Source organism: Eschscholzia californica, unplaced genomic scaffold, assembly GCF_041429995.1.
Source record: "Eschscholzia californica isolate CP2 unplaced genomic scaffold, dmEscCali1.0.p SCAF_1, whole genome shotgun sequence".
NCBI lineage: Eukaryota > Viridiplantae > Streptophyta > Magnoliopsida > Ranunculales > Papaveraceae > Eschscholzia > Eschscholzia californica.
This window is the reverse complement of record NW_028238198.1, coordinates 54894687-54916967: the sequence shown is the minus strand read 5'-3', so window position 1 is coordinate 54916967 and position 22281 is coordinate 54894687. Positions and strand designations below refer to the sequence as shown.

Here is a 22281-nt window from a genome sequence, read left to right as displayed (position 1 = left end):
TTTTTGTTGCGTCGTTGAGACATAGATAAATGGAATGCTTTAGTGTTCCTATCCCCATTCTTAGCCCACTTTAGTCTGGAACGCTGCTCGGCTTTTGTCCTTTGGATTTCTTCTAAATAAATGATTTGTTCCTGTAATTGAGATTCAATTTCAATACTGTTAGAGTTAGGCAAATGAGTTTGTATTTGAAGAAGTCTGTTCTTTAGGATTTTGAGTCTGTTTTCGATGACTCCAAAGGTCTCTTTACTCCAGGCCCTAAGGGAATTCTTAATATGGATAACTCTATCGTGGAACGAACCAGTGCTAGAGTCCCAAGAAGACTGAAAAGAGTCTTTAAAATCCAGATGAGACGACCAAAAGATCTCATACCTAGCAATAGTATCTTGAATATTTGGTTGGGAATAGAGTTTTAGCAGAATGAGAGCATGATCACTGTTATACCTAGGTAAGTGAAAGAGGCCAGCATTCGGGAACTCTAATAGCCAGTCAGCGTTGCAAATGGCTCGGTCTAGACGCTCTCTGGTCAAATGATGCATAGCCCTGTTATTAGTCCAGGTGAAACCAGGACCATGGAAACCCAAGTCCAAGAGGCCAGTATCAGTCATGAATCGATTAAATTGATTCATGAAAGGCGTATTAATAGAACCGCCCCATTTGTCACAAGGGGTTCTAATAGTATTGAAGTCACCAATACAACATAGAGGGTTGCTTATGGACTGAATTCTAATCGAGAGTTGAGTCCAGAAGTTAAGTCTATCTTGTGTACGAGGTGGACCATAGATACAACATAAGTCCTAAGGGGTAGCAGTCGGGTCAGATTTAATAGTTAAGTGAATTAAATTACAAGAAGAGTAAATAACCGAAACATTAATAGAAGAGGACCAGTAGAGTAAGAGCCCTCCACTACGGCCAACAGATGGGACAATACAATGTTCAGATAAACCAAAATTAATCAAAGAAGGAATAGAGGGAGAAGAGGAAATATGAGTTTCTGAAAGAAACAACAAGACCGGTTTAGTGGCAGATAAGAACGATTTTAAAGTAGACTTTGTCGGGTCGTTCCTGATCCCCCGACAGTTCCAAGCTAAAAAAACTCATGGCTCCATCGACATTGGGGCTGCCGTGACCCTTTCAGATGAGTTGTTGTCCGAGATGTGACTTGTTGTGCGTTTGCGTCTACGCCCATCTTCCTATGTTGTAGTAACAGGATGTGTTAATTGTGAAGTAGACGTATTATTGTTGACCAGAGTCCCTTTTCCTTGTGTTGATGTCTTGAATTTTTTAACCTGAGATAAAACATTTAACAAATCACCACAACTTTCAGAGATAGGAGGAACCTGAGGGTATAGTTCTGAAATCGAGGGGCAAGCGCCAAGAATTCCTGAGTTCGTTGAGGAATCCGAGATGGAAAATGAATCATGTTCTCTAGCCACCCCTCTAGCATTAAGTGGTACCCTAAAGGATTCTTTGTAATTCGGTTCCATCGCTTTTAGGACTAGATCTTTCTGTTCTTGAGTGAGTTGCATTTTAAGTAAGTCAGCAAAACGGAGAATGAATGGACCTTGATTGAGTGCCCAATGAGTCCACACGACGTGCAAAAACGAGGAAGCTTTTCAATACGAATTTCAACACTAATGAGAGAATAGTCAGATATATTGAGGTTGACTCTTTGTGGTAAGGGTTTAGTAATGTTAAGTTCTACTTGAACTCTGCCAAACACACTCCATTTTTGGGCGTCCTCTTGTGTTGTAAGTCGAAAATTCCCCATGGATGCTGCTAGTCTATTAACAATAGAGGCATTAAGGTATCCAATGGGAATACCATGAAATTGAATCCAGAACCAAGCAGTGTCAAAACAGTGGGCATTAGAGGCAAGTATGGGGTTGCAGAATTGAAGAACAACTAAGTCTTCCAAAATCACCCACGGAGAACAATTAAATTTTTGCACTGGGCCCCCAAATTCTCAAGCACGGCCCTGATAATCTCTTTGTTTCCTTTTCCAAGCCCACCAATTAAAACAAGTTCTTGAGCCACTTCCTTCATAGTTGGTCTTTGCCTCCATTCATCTATATAGTCCATTACTGGGTTGTCTATAAAAAGCCAGACTTGCCTCTATAGTCCATAATGCAAAGTTTGAGCAATCCCACATTCTTGTTTGTCACCAACACAGATCTCAATAGGGTGGAGTGATGGGCGAGTACATGTAGAGCCTTTAACATGCTCAACCCATTCTTGCGCGACACTAAGCTTTAGTCCATACCATATTCTTCTTTTCGTAACTTAATATCAGCAGTTCTAGTTCTCGGAAATTATGCATGTATAGAGGACGGACTTCTACGTAGTATCCATAACTTTGCAAACATAGTTCATACTACGTAGAAGTCCGTTCTCTATACTTGGACCACTCCCCACCTCTACAAGAAGACCCCCAACTCTTTCTTTTCCATAATTTAGCCCCAACCCACCACTACCACCACCAGTAGGGGTGGGAATTTTGCCAAAGCCCGAAACAGTCCATGGGCACCCAAGCCCAACGAGAACCATGGACGTTCGCGCTCGTTTCAGGCACAACCCCCCTAGCCCGTCCAGCCCGCCAAATTTTGGTGGACAGGCATGGGTTAAAACTTCCACCCACTTAACGTCACCCAATGATAACCAACCAAATTACATCAACTTTTTGGATTGATGAAGCTCAACAGTCCATGTTGTTAGGCCTAGTTGAGATGGTAAATAATATGTTTAAAGGGCAATCGCACGAACCCAATGCATTGCTTCGCAATAGCCCAAGAAAATTCCTAGTAGGTTACTCAAGTAGTGTTTGGCGGGTCGGACACCAAATTTTAGGTTAAGCCATAACCCGCTTACCCTGATAGCCATTAAAGTTTGGTGCCCGACCAACCCGACCCAATGCTTCAAGTGCCCGTTTACGCCCATACCCGCCCGACCCAATGCTTCAAGTGTTGTGGACGACCTCCACGAACACTATTACCACCATCGTACCTCATGACTCAACCAGGAGTACCACAATCACGGTCACCAACTATACCTCCCCATTACCACCAATACCACCATACCTTGTGACTCAATCACCGGTACCACCACCAACAATATACCTGAAGCCTTCACCGGTACCACCAACAATATACCTGAAGCCTTCAGACAGGTAAACTGAACTGGTTATGGCTTCGTGAGCTACCCATACCGATCAACGGGTTGTGCGCTTTACAACCCTCAAGACTTACCTAGCTCCATGGTAGTTACGTAGGAATACCAAGTACTGACTAAGTTCCAAGTTCCAACAGTTAGACAAGGTAGTAAATGAGGCATTCCAAATGGTGGATGTTGCTGACGAAAAGACCGTACAAGAAGAGTTCAAGAAGCTAATGTTGGAGGCACCGAACAATATTAAGCAACTGGAAGGAACTCCAATATCTGTTTCATCAGAGTCTGTCGTCCACAAGCCTCTAGCTACATAATCTAGTATATTTCCATAACCATCGTCGTCATAATTGCAAAACCTAGCTTGTGTGGTAGTCAAATAAGAAAATTAGTGAACTCTTGCACCGACTCTAACCACTTTATAGTTGACAGAAACCTCGTCAGCCTGCACATGATTATTGTATGTCTATTCATGTTGAGAATCCTATACAGACCAAGGTTAGCTTTTGAACCGAGTATAAAAGATGGTGTTCTAGTAAAATCATAAATTAAGGAAAATCCAGAAAGGGATCAATTGTCTCAGATAGCAAAAGTATGTTTGCAATCAATATTTTTTTATGAATAATATAAATAAATATTTGCTTACTCATAAATATAACATTCAGTGCACAACTCTGGAGAAAACTTGCCTTGACTTTTATGCATGATGACCACTGCATTAAACTAAGAGCAATAAGTTAAAGAACTTGCCGACAATTCTTGATCAAAAAATCACGTACACGGTTCCTACTTGCTTTTCTGCTCAACTTCGTCGCTACATATCTTCATCCCACATAATATGTATCCACCAAAAGCACTCATCTGCATGCATGGATGTGTTCTTGATGGAAGAACCTGAAGAATCCAGAAGGAAAGGTGAGCACCAAAAAATTTTACTGCAACCTTAAACGTTTAAGACTACCACGCACCAACTATTAGTTAACTCCAAGCAAATTCAATATACTAGTTACTAGTAAACATTACTATTATTACCTGATATTCGCGTACCCAAGGTTCGGAAATTTGTAGACCAATCGCCATTCTTGCAACTTGTAGATTATGCATGCATGTAGCGAGAGGCTGCATGCAGACAACAATGTACAAGAATAAGGACAAAACTCAAGATCATAATGACTCTTTTGGCTCGGTGAAAATAATATTACGGGTACTTGTATACTGAAGAGAGAAAAATGGAGTAGATCTGTAGATGCAAAACCAACCAAGGGATATGCAAAAACTCACCTGAAGATATTGATGGTAGATAGCAAATGGTGCAGAATATGATAAATGTGGTAGAAGTTCTTGAACTACTGTCCACGGGTCCAGTTCAGTGGCCGCAATTATTAAGCTGCGCAAGTGGTACAATGTAAGAACTACAATTACGAAATAAAGAGGATTATGGTAAGTTTTTGAAATGTTACAATTTTGGAGTTTAATTTCAATTGTTGGCAAAAAATATATATGTTGATAGGCATGGGTACATATGTAATCATGTGCCATACATATATAAGAATATAAAACTCGGCTGAGTTACTCAGTTCGGGCGGTGAGGGCTAGAGATCTGCCTCTGTTTGATTCCGAGCCGATCCCGTCCCAACTGCTTAAGGATGATGTTGCAAGAAGTAAATTAACGCTATAATCTTAATTTTACCTAGAGAAACCATTTTCTTTCCATGAGTTAATGTTTTCGACTGTTGCCTTCTCTCCAGGTTTTATGGATTTAACGCTTTTAATGACTGATGAACCATCAGGCACGTCCAAATGAGTGGTTTTATCACTACTAACTGAGCTCAGCTGAGGGGCTTCCTGTTGAATTAATTGTTCTTCTGATGTAGATAAGGAATCATGGGTTGATGACATAACAGCTTGATCAGAATTTAACTGAGTCTCCAAAACCATGGCATTTTCACCTTCATCAGGATTTTCAGAACTGTTCTTAGCTTTAGAGAGATGAGATACGGGAAATCGTACAATCCTACAAAAAAACAAAGCTAGTAAGCATATAGACGAACTTTTCCTTGCCAAATAAGGTAACACCAAAGGCAAATATACCTGCTGCATATCTCATTACTGAAATTAAAGATCCTTACGATTTCCATTGAATATGGTGTAGGTCCAAAATATGTATTGCACACATAACCAGAACCTGTTAAAAGTAAACCAAATTTCTTTTATTAACGGAAGTTTCTGTCTACTTCCATCAGAAATTACAAGAAAAATGTAAAACGAGAAAATAATACCTCCTAATCGTTCTGCCACAGAACCAGTAAGAAGACCTCCAACCATATCCACCACAAGGACATCAGAGTATGCACTAACATTAGCAAGAGAGAGAAGAAGAGATAGAGTGTCCATCCTCAGGAACCTGATAGCAACTGGTTAGTAAAAAGTTGTTACAGAGCATAAGAACTTTATAAGGATACACCTGTAAGAGGTGAGATCGTAAAATAAGAACCAGTAAAATGATTGTAAAGGAAAACAGTAGGAAATAAAAGTTAAAAGCCTTACCCAATTCTTGCTGGATATTTTTTGGAGTATGCCTCTGAGATACTGCAAAACAGAAGGAAAGAAAAAGAAGAAGAATAAGAATAAGAGAGCGAGAAGAATTGTACTTCTCCTCAGAAGTAAAACATGACAAATTACATACTCTGCATGAAATAGCTGAAGGCTAAAGATCACCTTCGAGCAAAAGGACGTCTCAGAAGTACCCTAGGAGCATATTTCTTTTGTTTCTTGAGCTTATATTTCTCCTGCAGATATGCTGAACATTAGGAGATTTATAAACAAAATAATGCTTCTACACTTTGAAACACCATGTGAACCAGCTCACTTGTGAAAATGCAGTTTTTGTCCCAAATGTCGAGCTATTGGCAATAAGAGCTTCAATTATTTGATCACCGGTTGCACCCTCTCTGCATAAAAGTAAGCGCTAATCATAAGCTTCCGAGCAACTTTTCTTTGGGAAAGATGTTTTAGGACTATTTAAGCACATCTATGTCTAAATGCACGGACCCTAGTGGCTTTCAACTTTCGAGCATTATATAGTAGGGATATCTGGTTACTAACCTCCGCATTACTTCTATATCTTTGCCAGAGAGATTTTGAGCAGTGTTATCATCAACTAATGCTCGATTGTCTTTGGTTTCATCTTTTTGATTAGAATCACTTTTCTCATGAGGTTGATCACCTATGCCAAAAACAAGAAAAATCCGTCGTATGCTTACAAAAAAATCTAATATTGTGGCAGCATATTTGCTAATAAAGAGTACTTAAACAGTTAAACGTAATCAATCAATTTCTATCTCCATGATTCAGTTTTCATTATCCGGGTATACTAATATAGTTTTCTCTGCAGAACGTTTTAGACTATACTCCTAAAAACGTAGTTTTATGATGCATACAGAATAGATAGACCAAGGTGGTCTTTGTTTTTTTCTTTTCTCAATGTCTGAATATTATTCGTTTGACTCGTCTGACTTGTATAGTCGTATGGACCAAAAATCAAACCAAATCAGCCGTTCAGACATAACAAGTCGGGCAAAAACAAATTTGAAATCTAACTCTAGTAAATTTGGATCCCAAGCAAGGTTTCTAATTTGGCTTGGGAAAAAACAAACGTTACCTTACTCCCAGATTTTCTTTCTTTGGGACATAAAGAATGTATAGATACCCTAAACTTTTACCTAATGACATTGTTCTGCCTCCTACATGTTTACAGATATGTCCACAAGAAGGGATAGTTACTACTTACTAGTTACTACCCTCAATTCAAATTGAGCAAATGGGTATGTATGAACATATAGAGAAGAAAAAAAGAAAGTAATTAAAAAAAGGAGATGAAAACCTGTGATAGAAGAAGCAAGAATGCGAGACAAATATGGTCCTTTGGTTCCAACCTCCACTTGAAACAAAGAACCAAACGGGCACCCAATTAAAGGTTGTAACGAGCATTTTTTATCCCCAATTTTCAGATTCCTTCAGTTCATAATTTTAACAAGTTACAGTCTGAAGTGAAGATTATTTAATGCAAACAAAAAAACATAAAAAGTAGGAACATTTTTTATTGAGTTAGAAGAATTAATAAACGAGGACTTACGAGGCAGCAGAGAGACGAGCAAATACAAGACGATCTCCATCGTTGATGTCAAGTAAGACGCTGCAACCTTCCCAGGTAACTCTATCGTTCGGACTTGAATCCACTTTATCCATGATTTTGAATTATGTTCGACTGTATATAGATATAAAAAAAGATGTTCAAGAAAGGTAAAAAGGGTTTTGCTGAGAATAGGTTTCTCTGTGACTGGAGAAGGAGTTCATTTGGAACTATGACTGCGTTCGAGTTAGGAATAAACGGCGGCGTATCTAGTTTAGGTTGTAATTTCAATTTTCAAGCTTTATAGAAAGTAAAGCGGTCATGGGTTATCGTTGGACTAGCAAATTCATATTCCTCCGCGATGACAACCATAGGTCTGGTTACGTGGGTTTCAAATATCGAATATAAAAGCAAAACAAAACTATTACCTCTTCAAGATCATCTAGACCTATCCAAATTTCGTCATTGATGCTTTCTTAAGCTATATTTTTACCCACGTTATCACTTTGATAAGAATTTTATCTATGTTTGAGGGTTTCAAAGTCATACAACCAAAATTTTTGTTCAACTAAATAAACAGCTATGAACCTTGGGATATTTTATAAAGTTTTTAAGTTATGAACGTTGCCTTTCTCTGTTATGTCATGTGCATCAATGCATGATGCATCATCACGCATGTCCAATCAATTGGATTAAAACTAGTGAGCTTATAATTAAGAAATACCATTATCTTTGTTTAAATATATAACATGGATCTATATATTCATAAGTGCACCACGAGTACAAACATAAAAAAAGCAAAACATTTGTACAAATGATCATAACAAAAGGAAATGCTCTCAACAAAATTTGGACAAATGAGCATTAGTAGTCCTGTACAAACATAAATATCTCAGACATAGATTCTCTCTATCTATGTTGTATTAGGCGTGAGGCGAGGCGAGCGTGGAGCGCCTTACGAAAAGGCAGCATCAGCATTGTATTTTAACTCTCCTCCATCGCTACTAGTATTAGTTAACTTAACTACCCTAATTTCACAAGTATTAGTTACCTTAAATATACAGTATAAATAACAAGCCTTCAAATATTCATCAAAAGTCAATATTTCGCAGTCAACCAACAAAAGCAAGCAAGCAATGCAATACATAAACAAGTAAACAGGTTCATAATCTGTACTTCATAGTTTCTAATTCACAAGTGCAAACCAAATCATAAACAATTGACACACAATTCATGTTCGACTGAACAGTGAGGTGCTCACTGTTCAGTCGAATATGCTCTTAAAGAAGGAAGAAATAAAGTGAAGAAGTAAGAAGAAAAAAAGAACTTGATGGAAGAAAGAAACACAGACTAGACGAGAAGTGAAGAAAAAGAAAGTGAAGATGAAAAAGAAAAAACTGAAAACTGGTTGCAGAAAAATATTACCTAATGTATGATGATGGAAGAAGAAGAAGAAGAAGAAGACACCCGTTGATTTGAAGAAGAAGAAGAACAAGAAGAAGTGTTCTTCGGTTCCTCTCCGTCTACTGTGTTGATCGATTAGGGCTGAGGGAAGAGAGAGGGAAACTGATTTCATCCATGTCAAGTCGAGTGGCCTTGCTTTCAGAAAAAAAAAAAATAAAGTCCAGTGGGCTTGGATAGTTGGACCCATAAATTCTTCTAGGTATCTTCGTGGCTTTTGTACGGCATCTCACTTGTCCTGGGTGACAAAAGGCGCTCGCCCAGGCACTCCATAAACAGTGAGATGCCGTACAAAAGCCACGAAGATACCTAGAAGAATTTATGGGTCCAACTATCCAAGCCCACTGGACTTTATTTTTTTTTTCTAAAAGCAAGGCCACTCGACTTGACATGGATGAAATCAGTTTCCCTCTCTCTTCCCTCAGCCCTAATCGATCAAAACAGTAGACGGAGAGGAACCGAAGAACACTTCTTCTTCTTCAAATCAACGGGTGTGTTCTTCTTCTTCTTCTTCCATCATCATACATTAGGTAATATTTTTCTGCAACCAGTTTTCAGTTTTTTCTTTTTCATCTTCACTTTCTTTTTCTTCACTTCTCGTCTAGTCTGTGTTTCTTTCTTCCATCAAGTTTTTTTTTCTTCTTACTTCTTCACTTTATTTCTTCCTTCTTTAAGAGCATATTCGACTGAACAGTGAGCACCTCACTGTTCATTGTTCAGTCGAACATGAATTAGTCAACCTAGCTATACTCTGTTTCTCTTCTTCTTGTCCCCCTTCTAATTCTTATATATTTTTTTTTTTTGAAAATTTTAATTCTTATATTTTTTCATTCTTCTACATATAAACTAGTAAGTAGTGGTTAGAAATTTGAATTGTGTGTCAATTGTTTATGATTTGGTTTGCACTTGTGAATTAGAAACTAAGTTGCTAACTCTAGATCAGCCATCATAAACAGGACGCGACTCAACTTGACCAACAAATTGGCCTAAGGAATCATATCAAGTTATTAGGCTAATCCAAGAGTTTACCTTCATGGCTTCATAAGTGGTACAATCTTTCATTGAAAACTCAAAAGCCATCAGATAAAATCATGAAACATCCAACCATTCGACATACATATCAATAAAGCTACAAAATTTGTCATCATTTGGTCTACAAAATAAATCAGACACGTTGCCGAACTCAACTTGACCAAGAAATAGCCAGAATCAGAGTTAACCTTCATTATTCTGATTTAACTCTAACCATCAGATTCTACTAACCATCACACATATATCATATAAAATCATGAAACATCAAACCATTTGACATACATATCAATAAAGCTACAAAATTTGTCATCATTTGGTCTAAAAAATAAATCAGACATGTTGCTGAACTCAACTTGACCAAGAAATAGCCAGAATCAGAGTTAACCTTCATTATTCTGATTTAACTCTAACCATCAGATTCTACTGACCATCACACAGATATCATATAAACTGCAAGAAATATAGACATACTTACAGAGCTTGCAATTCTTAGATGAAAGATAAAGAAGAACTAAGCCAAGAAAGACAGAAACCAAGTGGATAATATGAAATAGTGGGTTCACCACTTCACCTGCAAAATATGAAATAAGTTACAAACCTAACACAAAACAAATATCATACAGTAACTAATACAGGTACCAAATAGATCCCAAAAACTAAACCCTTATTAAGAACACACCAAAAACATGTAAAATTTCAATTCCAGATTCTACTAATAAATATACCAAACAAAATTAGAAAAAAAAAATAACCCAAGTCAAAAGCTATCTAAACCCTAATCTGTTCACGACCCAGAACTCAAATCAATTGTTTAACCTAATAATAAGCTTAAAGGAGTATTACCCTAAGAGATTGATTCGGAGACGAAGGCTTAATTTGAGGAATAGCCCAAACATTTGACCAACAGAAATCAGATTCAAAGAGTGAAAGCTAAGTTAAATCAAATTTAATACTAAAAAAACCTCTCGATTCAAAAAGAGATAAAGAAAAAATCACTTAGGGACTTAGGGTTAAGCGTTTAAACATACTTACAAATAGAGATTCAAAGAGTGAAAGCTTCGACAAAGAGAAGATATGAAGAAAGCTTCGACTCAAGAGGTTACTGATTCTAGGATTACTGAGAAAGCTTCAACACGAGAGGTTGTCGAATCAACAGAGGAGAGACGAGGGAGGCTGAGAGGTTACTGATTCTAGGGTTTACTGATTCTAGGGTTTATTGATTCTAGGTTTTTCAGATTCTAGGGTTTCAACTTTCAATCTTCAAAGGAGAGGGACGAGAGAGAGTTTAGTGAGGTCGATTATGTCACCGGGCGGGTATAACGGGTAGGGTAATTGGGCGGGTATGATCGGGCGGACAAAAGAAACGGGCAGACTCGGTCGGACCACCGGGCATGGACTTTTGCCCGCGTCCGTCCGGTTAGGATCTTTCGGTCGGGCGGGTACGGTCTGCTTCGGTCATCGGACGGTCACGGACTCTTCGGACTCGGGCGGTCGTGGGCGGATTTCGGGTTTCCGGGCCAAAATCCCACCCCTACTCCCAGACACCAACTGTGAAAACAAGGAGAATTCCCCCGTTTTTTTTTTTGTTGAACCAGAACTGCATTAAACAATTAAAACATTCATACAATATTTACTAACTAGAATACAAGGAAAAAACATTCTTACAATATTTACTCATTAGGGTAAAGATTACAAGAAGAAAAAACAGTAAACCGTTTCCTCTCATTTCTCTCTCTCTCTAGAATTTCTCCCAGTAACTTCTTAGATCTCCGTCTTGTTCTTCCGGCGAAGGGTAATCCCTTCGCCGGATCCCCTTTTCTCTTCCTCCATTAATAATTTTCAGGGTTATCAAGATGGGTACTACGTACTGATCAAAGTAAAGTACGTTCTATAATTCCCCCTCTTTCTCTCTCTAAAAATCACAGAAAGAAGATGAAGATGCACATGAACTTCCATTGGGATAAGAAAGTTACAATCCTGATCAATTCATGGAGGACAAATTCATGGACAATTACATATTGACACTACTTGCTTGTCTCTTCATCTCAATTTTCTATCAATATATGGAAGAAAGATGTCTCAGATTCAAGAACATCGCCAAAGGAAAACCTATTAATCCAAATTCTTCTTCAAGTATAAACACACCATTTCTCTTTCATTAATACGGCCCCAAACCAGCAAACTTCTCCGTGGTAGTGTTATTTGGTATTAATTCGGCGATTGGTTGTCTTCTGATGCTTTCAATTAGGTCTTTTAATGCCCGTGACGGCGGTTGGCAGCGATTCCTCTATGGTGGTGGTGGTGGTTATCCGGAGATGACGGCGGTTCTCCGGCGTTGAAGACGGTTTTCCGATGATGAAAAAAGTTTTTCACAGTGAAGACGACGGTTTTTCCGGTGAAGACTAGGGTGGTCATTTTAGTACTAGTATTGTAACATTGGTGGTGTTTTTTTCCTATTATTTTGTTGACCTATAGGGTCTTTTCATCCGTGATCTTAAGGATCCTTTCATTTTTCTTCTTTCTTATCTCGTTAGTGTTTAGTCCAATTTCTCTCACTTCATGAGGCACTTTGCATTCGAAATTCTGAGAATTTACTTATGTAACTCTCATGTTGCTGAACCGAGAGAAATAAGAATTGTCCATGTAATCAGTGATTTAATCACTTATGAATGATATATGGTATCAATGGTTTCAAAAAAAAAAAGGAATATTATTCCACTTCTTGCTTATATTCTTCTTTCTAGCCTAGCGTGCGAGTTTGTCTGCATTCGAGTTTTGAATTTCTTCTGATGTATTTGAATTGCACAACTTCAAATTTTTTCCTGCTTTCTATGATTTCCTTGATGTGTATTAGAGATTGCCATTGAACTGCATGACGTCTATTGTGCAGGTGATTGATGAGGTTCATGTTGTCGCTCTCAATGATGATATACTTTAGATTCTCTTTAGTAGCCCATAGTAGGCCGAATAAAATTGCCATCGCTTCACTTTCTTCACTATTCCTTGCTCTTGCGATTTTTACCTGTGCTACTATAAATTTTGATTCTGCATTATGTGCAATTAAACTAATTCCCATATTGGATGATATATTTGTGAAAGATGCATCTACATTGATTTTAATAAAGTTACTTTCCGACGGTTTCCATTGTTCAACTGTTTTGTGTTTCTTCTTCTGAATTTTGGAATTGATTTTTGGAAAATGTTTCTATCATTTTAATGATATTATGAAGATCATTAATTTCATACTGGAAACAGTGATCACATCGAACGTTCCATAAAATCCATAGAATGGTCGTGAAATGTATATTATCTTGGGTGTAACAGTAATCTTCATTCTTCTCCCATGAGAAGATCCATTCCGAGATAGAGGAAATATTCTCAGAGATGACATTATACTTGAACCAAATATTCTTGGCCAGAGCACAGTGTAACAAAGCATGTTCTATGGATTCAGTATGAGTGCAGTTAGGGCAATTAGTATTGTTGTCAATGTATTTTCCAATTCTCTCTCTCACAGGGAGAGCTTTTGTGCAAATTTTCCAAATAAAGATTTTGATTCTCGGTATAACCGGGAGGTTCCAGATAAAATTCCAATTTTGATTATTAGGATTTTGATTGATATTCGTGGTACTAAGGTGTTGATACATCGATGCTACCGTGAATTTACCCGACTTGGTTAGATTCCATTTCAGTTGATCTTTTCCTTCGCTATTCACCGGGATGGATTTGATAAGGTTCTGAGTATTGTCATTCAAGTTGGCGTTGAGGGCTTCATTATTCCAGTTATTATTCGTAATAAGCTGGGCCACCTTGGTAAGGGTAGAATTGTTGTTGTTGGGGATAGTGCCGGTGATTTCTGGGATCCAATTGTCCGACCAAATATTGATATCCTCGCCTGATTGAACTTCCCATGTAGAATGACTATCTAAGATATTGTAGTGTTTTCTGCTTGTTTTCCAAGTCCAGGAGTGATGAGCTTTAGCTGGGCCTGAGATCGCAAATCCCAAGTTTGTCTATGAAGAGCGGATCTAATTGTATTATTAGTGTCTATAATGGATTTCTTCTGTGTAATACTAATTGATAGCACCTCGATGTTGGCTCTTCGCCACCTGGGGTTGTAGTATGTTCCGAGGGTTGGGTTGTTCGCCCATTAAAGCGGTACGTGAGCTGGGGATTGGTCTCATTTTCTATGAGCGAATGCATAGCTAGACTTTTTTATTTCTATTTGTTGCTATAGCACTTCTAATTTTGAGAGCTAAAGTAAAATTTTGGAGGACCCCATAAAAGAATTTAGAAAAAACTTTTATCTTTTATGAACTTACACAAACTAGGGATCTAAAGTCTAAACTCCTTGTAAGTGTTACTTCTTTTTTTAATCTTCTTCTCTAAAGTTTTGTTTTCTTCTAATCACTAAACTCTAAAAACATGGTGAACAAACTTTATATGTTTAGAAGTGATGAACAATATGTTTTAGGGCTCAAAATTAACTGATTTCTAGGGTTTAGAATGTGTTTGCCTTTCTTGGGGAGGATTAATGGATGAAGAAACTTTCTTTGGACGTCCCATGGAAGATGTTTTAAAAGTTTCAGGAAATTTTGTTTGATGATTTCTAGGGTGTAGAATGTGTTTTCCCTCTTTATCTCTCTAACTTTGTTTCTGATTTTAGAGAAGTAAGGGGTAGTAAGGGTAGGAGATTTGGGGAATAAGAAAGAGAAGTCATGGAGAAGGAAGAACAAAAAGTTTGGCTAGAAGTTATAGAGGATATGAGTTTTTCTCAAGAGAAGAATAAAGAGGAGGGGGAGAAGAAAGTGAAGGAAAGGACTTAAAATAAAATAAAAATTAACTTTTTTTTACTTCAAGTTTTTTTTGAGTACAAACCAATAATATTAATAATAATGGATACTTCAAGTTAATTTTGTAAATTGTCAAAAAAAAAAATTATATTCTCTACACGAAAATATGCCTCGAAGATTTTACAAGAATACATGGATTCTCTAGAAAATTTATTCCCTAGTGATTTTTCTTCATTCTCCAAAGTCGCGGCCATAAGAAAACTTCTATAAATTACTTTATCCTTTTTCTAATCTTAAATCCGTTGATGCGTCGAATTTCTTTTTGGCATAATTTGTGGAAGACATTCATTGATTTGCGGAAGGCATTCGATCAAATAATTTATACATTTGTATGTATGTTTAAAGTATTCGACTAAAATTACAAGACACAAACATTCAGGATATATAATACTTGAATCTTACACAATCTTCACCCCCACCATGTGTTCTAAATTTAGGATTTGAGTTATTCACTTGGATTTCCACACTGTTCATTAGAATAATCAGGAGTCTCCACCCCCTTGAAACTTATGATTGTTCAAGATAAACCCAAAATGCGTTAACGTCTATGTTTTGTCATTCTCAATTATGCATTGGATGACGTCAGATTGTGTTTAATATCAGAGGAAAAAATTCCATATAAATAAAGAATTTCCATGGAAATCGTTCCATAAAATATATTCCGTAAAAATAAGAGTTCTTTCGTTTGGTTGCCATTTATTATCCCGATGAATTACAAATTATGTTATTTTGATCGGCAACTAACTTGTACGAATATAATATTCAATAATAGCTTTTATTTACTCCTTGTGTGGGTCAAAATGACATTTTTATCCTTATGTTGCCAAAATGATATTTTTACCCCTTATGTTGTCAAAATTATATTTTTATCAATGTTGTCTATTATTACATTTTTACCCTTATGTTGTCCATCTCTTTATAAAACAAGATAAAAATGTAAATTTGCAAATATACAAGGGTAAAATGCTATTTTGACAAAGTATAAAAGAGATTTTACTCATAAAAGGGTAAAAATGTCATTTTAATATAAAAGAGTAAACGTGTCATTTTTACAAAATAGAGGTAAGAATATCATTCGGATCACATAAGGGTAAAAATGTCATTTTGGTATCATAAGAGGGTAAGTATGTCATTTTGACGACATAAGGGTAAACATGTCATTTTGGTATTATAGAAGGACAAAAATGACATTTGCCTCATATATATAGGTAAGGGTGCATTTTGCTAATATTGATGGATAAAAATGTCATTTGAACATATATTTAGAGAAATATTAGAGTTAGAGTATCTGAATATATCAAAATATTTTCCTTGATTTTTGACTTTCCACATAAACTAATTCCTAAGGGGACCGAGAAATTAAAAGTAAGGTATTTCAAGGGAATAGATTCTTTAGGGAATTGAAGCCATGAAATTATACTTCGTATCAAATGGTAGAAATACCTATTTCCACAGAAATTCTTTCATTTCCATGGAAATAGGTGATATCAAACACTAACTCAATGTTTGTCGGTCCTACAAAATAGATTCTTGTGAACTCTACTGAATATTCTTTTGAACAGAATATGATCTTAGATGAGGGGATTTATGAAAAAGACACTCCGACATTCAATCAAGTTAACTGTTGCAGCTTAAAGAAGTAATTCAGTGAGAGTGTGAAAAGAACTATTTCGCTTTGGGCAAATCTGATATGCTTAATAGGTTTCTAAGGCAGTGGAAAAGCACCTGCTTAGATGATGCGATGTGAAGGCAACGACTTGATGAGAGCCATGTGTTATGGCCTTTATAAAAGAATATATGATAGAGTGCATATATTCTAATACAAAAAAATCTTCTTGGAATAATGGTTCACGTATGAAAAGCAGATCTTTGGCGCTTTATGACCGTCAGTGTAACTGTCATTCTCTTCAGAGAGGGCGGAGTTCGAGGTGCGTAGCTGACTTCTCCAGAGCTCCCTGCTTCGTCTTGCTGATCAGAGCAAGCTCAAGAGCAGAGTTGACTTGCATCCACTTCTCCACTTGCAGGCGGAACAGAGCTCAAGGTGTCGAGCTGACTTTAAGATATATCCCTACTTTCTTATAAAACTCAAGCAGAGGGCTCAGGGGGAGAGATGACTTTGATTCACCTATTTCCTTGCCTCCAAACCAACGTAAGGTTCAAGGTGCATAAGAAACTCATGCAAATTGATGTGATGTGAAAACATAACATTTAGGTCAATTAGATGGGTTATGTTTCATTTCTAATAAATTATGTTTATATTCATGACAAGGTAGCGTAAAGGGAGTTATGCAAGAAAATGAGCTAAGGAGACCATTTGAAAATAATTTAGCGGATTCTTCGTGTTGAATTGTTTCAGAATTTGTTGTTATAGTTATTTTCGATAATGTTATATCCCTTGTCTTTCCTTGTTTCATCATGTTCTCTATACTTGTTCATTTCCATTCACCTAATCTATTCTTCTCTTTTTTTTAAGGTTAGGAAGAACTCATATATTCAATAATGTTATATATCTTTTCCTTGTTCCATGGTGTCCCTAACTTGTCGTGCATTTTAATGTGCCCACTGTTAGAAATAATCTTTCACTTGTTTGATATTAATCAATTGTTTCTCCCTAGTAATTGAATTTAGATGCCTATTGATACTTGTATTTTGTTTAATTTTACATTTTATAAAAGTTTTCTGTTTTAGCTTTTGAACATAGATGGGAGAACTACAACAAGATGATTCTCCAAGGAAGGGAAGAGGAAAAGCAAAGTTTAGCTGGCTAGCAAATACGATGGAACCACTACAAATAGCTTTTGATCGGGGGCAATCAGTTGGAGAAAATTCAGAAAAGTTATCTGCTTTTGTTGAAAAAATCGGTAAAGATGCCAATTTTCTACCTATGCACATTCGTAGCTGGAAAGAGATGGCTCAAGAATATAAAGACGAAGCAATTCGCAATATCACTAACTATCGTGTTATCCCTAAAGGGAACATAAAGTGGGTGCTTTCTACATTAAATTTGGTTTGGAAAGATAACAAGTATGACTTGAAGCGTGATCACTTTCTCCCTTACTCCACATTTACGGAACCACTCATGAACTGCACGAAAGAAGTCCCTTTGGAATCATGGAGATTAGCTATATATTGGGTTGATGAAAAAGTCGTTGTAAGTTCTACATTATAATGTTGTTTTTTTGTCATTAAATATTACTTTGCTCCTACTTCGTAAGATTTTTATGACTCCAATGAATAATTTAATTTATTATATAGGATAACGCAAAAAAAAATTCATAGAATAGGAAGAAACAAAAAATGCCACATACAGGAGGACCAAAAAACTTTGCTAAACACAATATTGAGGTGAGAAATCATTGTTTATATTTTAATTCATTGTCATATTCTCATACTAATAATCAGTATATTTTTTAGATTGAAATTTTTTATCAAAAGAGACGCACCCGCAGGTGCACCTACATCACAGGTGGAAATGCTCTTCAAGATTCACACAAAGAAAAACAATACGCTGATAACACCAGAAGCAGCTCAAAAGATGGTAATCATGAAATTATCTAATATTATGTTTTTTTTTGTTTACAAATATCTTTTCACACTAATTTAAGCTTCAAATATTTGAAGGACGAATTGAGGGACTTGATCAGTAAAGCTAATGAAGACAGATTACCTGTATATAATAATGGACCAGATGACTTATTTTCCACGCTTCATGGGGCCTGGAGGTAGAGGCTTTGTCCGTTGTTATGGAAAAGGAACTCTTAAAACTATTTGGGGAGAATTGCCAAGAACTAAATCCAATGAGAACGACGAAGAGGTTTTGAATTTGAAGAGAAAAGTCGAACAAGAAAATGAAGTTGCAGAGATGAAGGTTTATTTCAAGCGATTTGGCAACCAAGAGGTATTATCTTAAAAATTATAATTTCATTGAGTTTAGTGTTACAAGATTCCATATTAAAAATTCATATATGTCTTTTGCAAGTACACACTTCGACACCTAACTTCTCATTTGGAAGTTCTCCTCCTAGTACAAATTCAACCACCCATTTCGATTAATATGAGGTGATCTTCGTTCATATAACTTATTGGTTTCTCGTTGGGTTAAACTTGATGAACTAGTACTTCATTGGGTTCAATGAAGTATGTAAGGAGAAGAAAATAGTAACCAATATACCTACTAGAAAGTTTGTGCTCCATCACAAAAGTGACAACAATAGATTGTAGTGCCCACCAAACAAATTAGAGTTGTAAGAGATATATTAGTTGCATATCTCTTTATTGTAATTGCTGGTTACTGAATGTTTGTTATCTTTTACATCGAATGCTCATTAGGGAGTTAGTGCACACTCTTCCATATAACGTATCAATTTCTTGTTGAGCTAGATATGATAACTAGTACTTCATCGATTTCGATTATTGTTCTTTGAATTCTTTATAGTATATACTTGTGCTGGTTAGGTTCTTACATGTTAGATTTATTATAATCTTTGAAACTCTAAACTCTTTGGCTTACTTTGATGTTGAATGTGTTAATATGTTAAGCAAATATTCATGTATAATCTTTTATTCATTTTTATTTATTATGTGTTGTTTTGTTTCAGTGTATGAATCAAGTTGCTATATAAAGAGAATGTCAGAGGATGTCATTTGAATACAGAGATTTTAAGCAAAAACGACTACAAATATAGTTTTGGTATATAGCTATATAGTTTGCTTAGTAATGTTATGGTTAGACATATGAAAACTTGAAGTAGTGAGAGTACTTTTCTATATAGTATATTAGAAAGTTAAGTTTTAGTTGAAGCATTGTTGCTTGTTTGATTGATTTATTTCAGTAAAATGCAGGTTTCTTTTATTAATTTTAGAGTTTATGTGGAATGGATGAAGTTATTTGTTTTTATCTAGCAGGGAATATTAATAGGCAGAACCGCCTGGACCAATAATAAATGTGAAGCACGTTTCAAAATTTTAAAATATATTAGTGACGGTTTATAAACCGTCCTTAAAAACTTCTTTCCCAATAATGTTTTTCGTCCCAAATTATTAATAGGGACGGGTCACATCCGTCTCCAATAAAGTTTAGTGACAGATGTGTCTGTCCCTACAAGTCGCCCCTAATAACTAATTGGGACAGATATTTACCGTCCCTAAAATTTAATTGGGACGGCTAAAAATCGTCCCACGATTCGTTCTTAAAGCTATCTGTGACGCCAGTAGTAACCACACACATAGAACCGTCCCCAATACTTATTAGGGACGGTTTGACGACATTTAGGGACGGTTTAGGCCGTCCCACGTAAGCCTTTTTTTGTGGTTACAGTTTGTTTTTGCTAAAGTTGTCTCCAATTCTAGTAATATCTAATATGAATTAAAAGCTCAAACGATTTACATGGCATGATATTAGGACATAATGAGCGCATTGGTGCAAAAAGAATTTGTGACTTTGACGAACAAATTTCCGTGTAGTTTCCTATTGCTGAAGTTTCTTTTCAATATTAGTTGTCAAACTTTGAGTAACAAACAAAACAAAAGACGTGACTTGATGTTTTAGGATATAATGAAAGCATTGGGTTAAAAAACTCACAACTTTTGCAAACGTGAAGTATTTTAGTGGAGTTTCCCGTTGCCCGCTGCTGATGATCTATTTTCACTTAAGTTGTCAATTTTAATTTTATTTTCATTATTAGTAGTTGCATTTTAAAGTATAACAAATGATGCGACTTGAGGCTTTAAGACATAATGAGAGCATTAGTCAAAAAATAAACAACGTTTGCAAACACGATCGTGACACATTTTGGTGAAGTTTACTTTTGTTTGAGTTTCATTTTCAATTTCCCTTGTCAATAAAACGACCCAGATGATATAGCAGAATGTTTAGGACATAACGCGAGTGTATTTGGCAAAAAATAGGAACATTTTTCGAAAACCTTTGAGGCAACTTTTAGTGAAGATTTTTATCGTTAAATTTTCGTTTTTCAACTTTAGAATTTTATAGTGCATGATGCTTTAAGAAGTAATGAGCGCATTGATGGAAAAAAATCACTAGTTCTACTTAAAAATTCATGGCACATTCTGTTGTAGTTTCTTTTTGCTAAGTTTCGTTTAGAATTTAATATTCGAATTTGAAGTAAAACCTTTTTTTTTTTAAATTGTCAACGGGTTGAAGGGCCCGACCCTTTACAAAACTAATGAATCAGAAAATGACGAATGAAACAATAAGAACTTATAAAGAAACATATCAATCAGCAAATTAAGTATTCCTAATTTTAATTACACCCCTCTGGTCATCTCTCACTAGCTTCTTTAATTCCTCAGGCATTGCTTCTGGGGTCATCTCAATCATTCCATTTGCGGGTTTCATTTTTGAGAAGTAAAACCTTCATTTCTGTTGGTAAATTTTGTTTTCAATTTTATTAGTCAAATTTGAAATAAAAATCGAAATGGGATGATATGGCTTTATGTTTTAGGACATGATTAGCGTAGTCGTTGAAAAATGATAAATTTGTTGAACGCTCGTGACACATTTTGTTGCAGTTTCATTTTTATGAAGTTTGGTTTTCAAATTTAGTAGTCAATATTGAAGTAAAATGTCAAAGAATTATATGACATTATGTTTAAGACAAAATGAGTGGATTGAGAGAAAAAAATCACTAACTTTCACTAAAAAATTTATGGAAAGTTTGGTTGAAGATTACTGGTGTTTAATTTTCAATTTTTAGTTATGAAATTTGAAATAAATAAATGAAACAGATGATATGGCTTTACATTTTGAGGACATAATTGAAAAAAAAAAATACTTGTTTTGCGCCAAAATTTGTTAAACATTGCAACACCTTTGTAAAGAATATTGAGTTTTTGACCAAATAAATTACAAATATTCAGATTTTTAACAAAAATAAAATAAAATTTTTGGATTTTAACCAAAAAAATAAATAACTTGTCTTTTTAACTTAAATAGGTCTAATTTAGGTCTTCGACCCATTTTTTACTTCAAATTTGACAACGAAACTTCAACAATAGGAATCTGCACCAAAATGTGTCAAGAACGTGTTTGCAAAAGCTGTGATATTTTTCACTCATTATGTCCTAAACACCAACCCATAATCATTCATTTCGCTTTTAATTTCAAATTTGACAATAAAGCTAAAAAAAATTCTTTTGCGCCAAAATTGACAATGTGTTGCAAATTTTGGCCCACAGTTGGTAAGTGCATCTACTCCAGAATGCGAAGGCCCCAGGCTCGATCTCATGGAAGTACAAATCCAGGAATATTGAACTTGGGTTCAAATAAAGTAGTTTATGTAAGTTTTAGGCCATTTAATTTCGTCGGACTTTAGAGCATCTCCAATGCAAAACTCAAGAAAATCTTTATTCCTGCTATTTGCCGAGTTTCAATTGAGATTCTCACTCCTGGGTGGAGAAAATAGAGATCATCAATTCTTGTAGGCCTTTGGTATAGGAAAAGCAACGTTTAGTAAAGGCAGTGCGTTAGAAATGTCAATTTATGTATTTGCTCTTCCTTTACCAAATTAGTTTAAAGAGGGCGTTATAAGGATCATTTAATAAATAATGTTAAAATATAAGGACTTTGATAAAAAAATTAATAACAAGTCTAATATTCTATTCACTTGTAGTTTTCTCTCACAT

General features: G+C 35.8%; 1 protein-coding gene across 8 annotated transcripts; it reads right to left on the bottom strand.

The window, feature by feature from the left end:
• Positions 1–3707: 3707 nt before the first annotated feature.
• LOC147567675 (uncharacterized) lies at positions 3708–11102 on the bottom strand. 8 transcript variants are annotated; one of them, XM_086654294.1, is made up of 15 exons: positions 10817–11081; positions 10628–10654; positions 10260–10355; positions 7295–7426; positions 7043–7173; positions 6265–6385; positions 6029–6110; positions 5878–5948; positions 5707–5748; positions 5439–5563; positions 5251–5344; positions 4850–5173; positions 4441–4546; positions 4192–4278; positions 3708–4053 (listed from the first exon to the last, which is right to left on the bottom strand). In XM_086654294.1, exons 4-15 carry the CDS (start codon positions 7405–7407, stop codon positions 3946–3948), a joined length of 1404 nt encoding a protein of 467 aa, XP_086510420.1. In that variant the 5' UTR covers positions 7408–7426; positions 10260–10355; positions 10628–10654; positions 10817–11081; the 3' UTR covers positions 3708–3945. The 8 variants fall into 8 exon arrangements, with proteins under 8 accessions (XP_086510420.1, XP_086510419.1, XP_086510418.1 ...); XM_086654293.1 differs by lacking the exon at positions 10628–10654 and having other exon boundaries at positions 10256–10355; positions 10817–11102; XM_086654292.1 differs by lacking the exon at positions 10628–10654 and having other exon boundaries at positions 10813–11100.
• Between the last annotated feature and the right edge of the window lie 11179 nt (positions 11103–22281).

What these genes read in the sequence shown, in the direction of transcription:
- LOC147567675 (XM_086654293.1), bottom strand. Translation starts at nt 7,407, where the DNA reads ATGGATAAAGTGGATTCAAGTCCGAACGATAGAGTTACCTGGGAAGGT. An exon ending in GATATAGAAGTAATGCGGAG is followed by an intron (nt 6,111 to 6,264) that starts GTTAGTAACCAG and finishes ACTTTTATGCAG; the next exon opens with AGAGGGTGCAACCGGTGATC. An exon ending in CTTGGGTACGCGAATATCAG is followed by an intron (nt 4,054 to 4,191) that starts GTAATAATAGTA and finishes TGGATTCTTCAG; the next exon opens with GTTCTTCCATCAAGAACACA.